This window comes from Salvelinus fontinalis, chromosome 21 (assembly GCF_029448725.1).
Source record: "Salvelinus fontinalis isolate EN_2023a chromosome 21, ASM2944872v1, whole genome shotgun sequence".
Lineage (NCBI taxonomy): Eukaryota > Metazoa > Chordata > Actinopteri > Salmoniformes > Salmonidae > Salvelinus > Salvelinus fontinalis.
In genome coordinates this window covers 6,236,001-6,243,729 of record NC_074685.1, presented here as the reverse complement: position 1 = coordinate 6,243,729, position 7,729 = coordinate 6,236,001, and the positions used below count along the sequence as shown (strand labels likewise).

At 49.6% G+C, this 7,729-nt stretch overlaps 1 protein-coding gene across 4 annotated transcripts in view; it reads right to left on the bottom strand.

Moving 5' to 3' along the window:
• Positions 1 to 406: 406 nt before the first annotated feature.
• Positions 407 to 7,729, bottom strand: part of LOC129818083 (protein Hook homolog 3-like) — a 111,504-nt gene continuing 104,181 nt past the window's right edge. For 3 of the 4 annotated variants that reach the window (XR_008753903.1, XM_055873638.1, XM_055873640.1), the window contains one exon: positions 407 to 7,508. Coding sequence is in view for 2 of the 4 variants with exons in the window: in XM_055873638.1 (XP_055729613.1) it covers positions 7,493 to 7,508 (16 nt within the window). In the remaining 2 variants the exon portion in view is untranslated. The other variant, XM_055873641.1, reaches the window with a different exon arrangement.

Below are 7,729 nucleotides of genomic sequence, written 5' to 3'. Positions count from 1 at the left end.
GGGGATACAATGTCAAATATTTTGTATTTATAACAGATTCTTGTGTTATCACTGCGCTTCATCAGCACAACCTAATGAACCTGGATTACAGATGAGATTACATAAAAAAAAAATACATGATGCAAGTGATGAATGCCAGATATGATAATAATATAATATAATGTAATGATAATGTCCCAGATAGATTATTAAAGAGCTTGTGACGATCTCCACAGGTTTGCCACTTTTTAAAATGAGTAACACCATCCACGGCCACTTTCTTTTGAGGTTCCTGTTATTTTAACATCTTCTTAGGTAGTCATAGTAAGTGTACAAGATAGCGTGCAAAAGTTGCAGACCTGTGAAACGAAACGAAGCAGCGAAACGTGAATGTGTGTAGATAAAAAAAGACTCGGGAGAAACAGGCGGTGTTTTATACAAGCTTTATGACAACATGGTTAACAGCTGTACATGTCACAGCGTAGGAAGCACATTTTATCAACAAGTTTCAAACGGACAGGTAACTATGACCACTAATTTCCTCCTTCACTGTTTGTTTCTCCCACACAGTGTGTACATATTATACAAGCAGCAATATAAAACTTGGCAAAATGGAAAGGTTATTTTCGACTTTATTTTTAATGTAAAATACGTCTTCCTATGAATAAAAAAATACAGCGACCATAAAACCTGGCGATTAAGTTCTGACTGAAAAAGCCTCAGTTCTTTCAACAAAAAAAAAACGTTTTGTTTTCTACTAGAGGTTTTTTAGGAAAACCAGATTGAACGCTACGCTCACTATTGTTTGAAACATTCAGTCTGGTGTAACTATGCTAGAGGTTTATTGTCCTGTGTAGAACATTAGCCTGGTCCCAGATCACTTGTCAAGACAGCACACACTGATCTGGGACCAGGCTAGGAGACTAACCGATCTGGGACCAGGCTAGGAGACTAACCGATCTGGGACCAGGCTAGGAGACTAACCGATCTGGGACCAGGCTAGGAGACTAACCGATCTGGGACCAGGCTAGGAGACTAACCGATCTGGGACCAGGCTAGGAGACTAACCGATCTGGGACCAGGCTAGGAGACTAACCGATCTGGGACCAGGCTAGGAGACTAACCGATCTGGGACCAGGCTAGGAGACTAACCGATCTGGGACCAGGCTAGGAGACTAACCGATCTGGGACCAGGCTAGGAGACTAACCGATCTGGGACCAGGCTAGGAGACTAACCGATCTGGGACCAGGCTAGGAGACTAACCGATCTGGGACCAGGCTAGGAGACTAACCGATCTGGGACCAGGCTAGGAGACTAACCGATCTGGGACCAGGCTAGGAGACTAACCGATCTGGGACCAGGCTAGGAGACTAACCGATCTGGGACCAGGCTAGGAGACTAACCGATCTGGGACCAGGCTAGGAGACTAACCGATCTGGGACTAGGCTAGGAGACTAACCGATCTGGGACCAGGCTAGGAGACTAACCGATCTGGGACCAGGCTAGGAGACTAACCGATCTGGGACCAGGCTAGGAGACTAACCGATCTGGGACCAGGCTAGGAGACTAACCGATCTGGGACCAGGCTAGGAGACTAACCGATCTGGGACCAGGCTAGGAGACTAACCGATCTGGGACCAGGCTAGGAGACTAACCGATCTGGGACCAGGCTAGGAGACTAACCGATCTGGGACCAGGCTAGGAGACTAACCGATCTGGGACCAGGCTAGGAGACTAACCGATCTGGGACCAGGCTAGGAGACTAACCGATCTGGGACCAGGCTAGGAGACTAACCGATCTGGGACCAGGCTAGGAGACTAACCGATCTGGGACCAGGCTAGGAGACTAACCGATCTGGGACCAGGCTAGGAGACTAACCGATCTGGGACCAGGCTAGGAGACTAACCGATCTGGGACCAGTTGTAACTTTAGTTCAACATTACTTCTAGCCTGAGGTTATAATGCATTGTAAGCCTTGTCATAAGCAAGTAGGACCTTATTCATGCCTTATCATCTCATAACAGCCAGGATGAAATACGAGCCATTGGGAGTCAGTTGACATGGAGAGACATAAAATATTATCCCGACTTATAAAAACATTATAAAGGCTCATAGGTGCTTATAACAACTTCTAAAGCCTCATATCTACTGAGTAAAATGTTTCCATATTTTATTTCCCGTGCTACTCGGTTCTGGTTAATGGCAAGTGGTTTTGAAACTATTATCGTGTCCCAATAGGCACCCTATTCCCTATATAGTGCACTACTTTAGACCAGAGCCCTATTCCCTATATAGTGCACTACTTTAGACCAGGGCCCTATTCCCTATATAGTGTACTACTTTAGACCAGGGCCCTATTCCCTATATAGTGTACTACTTTAGACCAGGGCCCTATTCCCTATATAGTGTACTACTATAGACCAGAGCCCTATTCCCTATATAGTGCACTACTTTAGACCAGAGCCCTATTCCCTATATAGTGTACTACTATAGACCAGGGCCCTATTCCCTATATAGTGCACTACTTTAGACCAGGGCCCTATTCCCTATATAGTGTACTACTATAGACCAGAGCCCTATTCCCTATATAGTGCACTACTTTAGACCAGAGCCCTATTCCCTATATAGTGTACTACTTTAGACCAGGGCCCTATTCCCTATATAGTGTACTACTATAGACCAGAGCCCTATTCCCTATATAGTGCACTACTTTTGACAAGGGCCCATAGGGGAATAGGGTACCATTAGGGATGCAGCCAGTAGCTCTATGTTAATCAAGGAGACATGCAAAAAACCAATAACCGGAGAGTTAAGAGACACAGTTCCCCTACCAATCACACCACCGCATGTCAGGAGACCAGTATTACACACACGTAGTAAGAGTCATACACAGTTCATCAGTTACATAATAACATGGACACATCTTTTTTTTTGTTATAAACTGAAAAAACCACAGTATCAGCAACGGGTCAATAAGTCTAGATTTACTACGGTCTGATACTCACACCGGTTTGGTTTTTACACTTGAGGCAAAAGCACTCCCACAACATGTTCATGGTATAACACGATAGGAAAGATCCGACTTTCTACCCATCTGTCCATTGGTGCCACTTCTGGGTCGTGTTCATTAGTGGCCGCAGCGGTCTAGAGAGGCATCACTACAGACCCGGGTTCGATCCCGGCCCAGCGTCGTCCGGGCTATCCCGGGTTTGACCGGGGTAGGCCGTCATTGTAAATAAGAATTTGTTCTTGCTTAGTTAAATAAAAGGTTAAATTAAAACATTTGGGCACACTGTACTAAAATGAGTGTTTCATACTGGACAGGTGGAGGTAGAACATCCCTGGTTCAGTCCGTTTTCTTCCATTTGGTGCCTAATGAACCACGACCCGAGACAGGGCCGTCTTACTACGTGGGCCATCTGCTAATGAACCACGACCCGGGACAGGGCAGTCTTACTACGTGGGCCATCTGCTAATGAACCACGACCCGGGACAGGGCAGTCTTACTACGTGGGCCATCTGCTAATGAACCACGACCCGGGACAGGGCAGTCTTACTACGTGGGCCATCTGCTAATGAACCACGACCCGGGACAGGGCAGTCTTACTACGTGGGCCATCTGCTAATGAACCACGACCCGGGACAGGGCAGTCTTACTACGTGGGCCATCTGCTAATGAACCACGACCCGGGACAGGGCAGTCTTACTACGTGGGCCATCTGCTAATGAACCACGACCCGGGACAGGGCAGTCTTACTACGTGGGCCATCTGCTAATGAACCACGACCCGGGACAGGGCAGTCTTACTACGTGGGCCATCTGCTAATGAACCACGACCCGGGACAGGGCAGTCTTACTACGTGGGCCATCTGCTAATGAACCACGACCCGGGACAGGGCAAACTTACTACGTGGGCCATCTGCTAATGAACCACGACCCGGGACAGGGCAGTCTTACTACGTGGGCCATCTGCTAATGAACCACGACCCGGGACAGGGCAGTCTTACTACGTGGGCCATCTGCTAATGAACCACGACCCGGGACAGGGCAAACTTACTACGTGGGCCATCTGCTAATGAACCACGACCCGGGACAGGGCAGTCTTACTACGTGGGCCATCTGCTAATGAACCACGACCCGGGACAGGGCAGTCTTACTACGTGGGCCATCTGCTAATGAACCACGACCCGGGACAGGGCAGTCTTACTACGTGGGCCATCTGCTAATGAACCACGACCCAGGACAGGGCAGTCTTACTACGTGGGCCATCTGCTAATGAACCACAACCCGGGACAGGGCAGTCTTACTACGTGGGCCATCTGCTAATGAACCACGACCCGGGACAGGGCAGTCTTACTACGTGAGCCATCTGCTAATGAACCACGACCCGGGACAGGGCAGTCTTACTACGTGGGCCATCTGCTAATGAACCACGACCCGGGATAGGGCAGTCTTACTACGTGGGCCATCTGCTAATGAACCACGACCCGGGACAGGGCAGTCTTACTACGTGGGCCATCTGCTAATGAACCACGACCCGGGACAGGGCAGTCTTACTACGTGGGCCATCTGCTAATGAACCACGACCCGGGACAGGGCAGTCTTACTATGTGAGCCATCTGCTAATGAACCACGACCCGGGACAGGGCAGTCTTACTACGTGGGCCATCTGCTAATGAACCACGACCCGGGACAGGGCCCGGCTCTGCCATGACATCCTATCAACAAGCCTACTTGTTTTTATAAAGGTTAGAGAAAGGTTTTACACATTTAATACAATGTAGGAAAGGTATGAATCTAAGTCAATACTGCATATGTAGGTCAAATAAAAACAGGAATCCATATCAAAGTCATAAAGATAGATAGAAGCATGTGATCTCTTCTACCATTACCCTCCACCATTTGGAGAGAGGGAGGGAGAGAGAGAGAGAGCGGGAGAGAGAGAGGGAGAGGGGGAGAGGGAGAGAGAGAGAGAGAGGGAGGGGGAGAGAGAGAGAGGGAGAGGGAGGGGGAGAGAGAGGGAGAGGGAGGGGGAGAGAGAGAGGGAGAGAGAGAGGTGGAGAGGGAGAGAGAGGTGGAGAGGGAGAGGTGGAGAGGGAGAGAGAGGTGGAGAGGGAGAGAGAGAGGTGGAGAGGGAGAGAGAGCGGGAGATAGAGAGGGAGAGGGGGAGAGGGAGAGAGAGAGAGAGAGGGAGGGGGAGAGAGAGAGAGGGAGAGGGAGGGGGAGAGAGAGAGGTGGAGAGGGAGAGAGAGATGGAGAGGGAGAGGTGGAGAGGGAGAGAGAGGTGGAGAGGGAGAGAGAGAGGTAGAGAGGGAGAGAGAGAGAGAGAGCAGCACATCAAGGTTATCATCAGTAAATTAAAGAAGCAGAGCACTCCATACATACAGGTTAAGTCATCAGAACACTTAAACAGAAATAAATGGAAACTGAAAATCTAGATCTAGACTGGGTGTACAAAACATTAAGAACACCTGCTCTTTCCATGACATAGAACCCTCCAACTCAACTCTGGAAGTCAGTTTGAATCCGGGCCTGATTTAGACATGGGACACCGGTGCCTGATTTAGACATGGGACACGGGGGCCTGATTTAGACATGGGTCACCGGTGCCTGATTTAGACATGGGACACGGGGGCCTGATTTAGACATAGGACACGGGGGCCTGATTTAGCCATGGGACACGGGGGCCTGATTTAGCCATGGGACACCGGGGCCTGATTTAGCCATGGGACACGGGGGCCTGATTTAGACATGGGACACCGGGGCCTGATTTAGACATGGGACACCGGGGCCTGATTTAGCCATGGGACACCGGGGCCTGATTTAGACATGGGACACCGGGGCCTGATTTAGCCATGGGACACCGGGGCCTGATTTAGACATGGGACACCGGGGCCTGATTTAGACATGGGACACCGGGGCCTGATTTAGACATGGGACACCGGGGCCTGATTTAGCCATGGGACACCGGGGCCTGATTTAGCCATGGGATACCGGGGCCTGATTTAGACATGGGACACCGGGGCCTGATTTAGCCATGGGACACCGGGGCCTGATTTAGCCATGGGACACCGGGGCCTGATTTAGCCATGGGACACCGGGGCCTGATTTAGCCATGGGACACCGGGGCCTGATTTAGACATGGGTCACCGGGGCCTGATTTAGACATGGGTCACCGGTGCCTGATTTAGACATGGGTCACCGGTGCCTGATTTAGACATGGGTCACCGGTGCCTGATTTAGACATGGGACACGGGGGCCTGATTTAGACATGGGACACCAGGTGTGTGTAATTAATTATCAGGTCGAGCAGAAAACCAGCAGACTCTGGACCTCGTAGAGTTGAATACCTCTGACATAGACTGACCAGGTGAATCCAGGTGAATGATATGATCCCTTATGGATGCCACTTGTTAAATCCACTTTAATCAGTGTAGATGAAGAGGAGGAGACAGGTTAAATACGGATTTTTAAGCCTTGAGACAATTGAGACATGGATTGCGTATGTGTGTCATTCAGAGGGTGAATGGGCAAGACAAATTATTTAAGTGCCTTTAAACGGGGTATGTTTTAGGTGCCAGACGCACCGGTTTGTGTCAAGAACTGCAACGCTGCTGGGTTTTACACACTCAACAGTTTCCCGTGTGTATCAACAATAGTCCACCACCCAAAGGACATCCAGCCAACTTGACACAACTGTGGGAAGCATTGGAGTCAACATGGACCAGCATCCCTGTGGAACGCTTTTGACACCTTGTAGAGTCCCATGCCCTGACGATTTGAGGCTAAAGGGGGCGCAACTCAATATTGGGAAGGTGTTCCTAATGTTTTGTACACTCAGTATATACACATTTGATTACAGGATCATGTGAAATAAAATGATGATATTGTCTTTTCCTCTACAGACCCAGTGAAACACAGAGAGAGAGAGAGAAGTGAGTGGAACGCCCAACAGATACACACCAGGTTTACAGTACAGTAACCATGTATTGCTAGTCGCTTGATCATCGTTATTGTCAAAGTCTACAGAGAACCATACCGTCACTAAGAATAACACTGTCTTCCATGTAGTCCTGGCTTTGCACCACATCGTTAGTACAAGACGTTTCCTTGAACTTGGACACAGCATGAAGAAACTTTAGTATGTTTATTTATTTATTTTATCCCCAGACCTAGCTCCAGCTCTCCCCGTTCCCCCACTAGAGACTACTGTTGCTGTCTCAGAGTACGTCATGACGATAGAGGTTCACAAGCAGTAAGCAGATGCAGGTCCGTGAGCGAAGGAGGAGGTGGGGGGGGGGGTGTAGGTTAGGGTGGCCTCTGAGAGGGCGGTGCCGCCTGGGTCTGTAGAGAGCCCTTACCCCCCCCCCCCATCCTGGGCCTAATCTGGGCACGGCCCGTCCTCTCCGTTAGAGTTGAGGGTTAGTGTTGTATTGATGAAAGGTTATTTTCAGCCTGGCTCATTATTAAGTCATGGTCATGCACCCGCCCATCACCCCTGTCTGCGCTGGTCATGTAATGTCATCACTGTGGAGAGGAGGGAGAGAGAGAGAGAGAGAGAGAGAGAGAGAGAGAGAGAGAGAGAGAGAGAGAGAGAGAGAGAGAGAGAGAGAGAGAGAGAGAGAGGAGTGGAGAGAGAGAGAGGAGTGGAGAGAGAGAGAGGAGTGGAGAGAGAGAGGAGTGGAGAGAGGAGAGAGGAGTGGAGAGAGGAGAGAGGAGTGGAGAGAGAGAGAGGAGTGGAGAGAGAG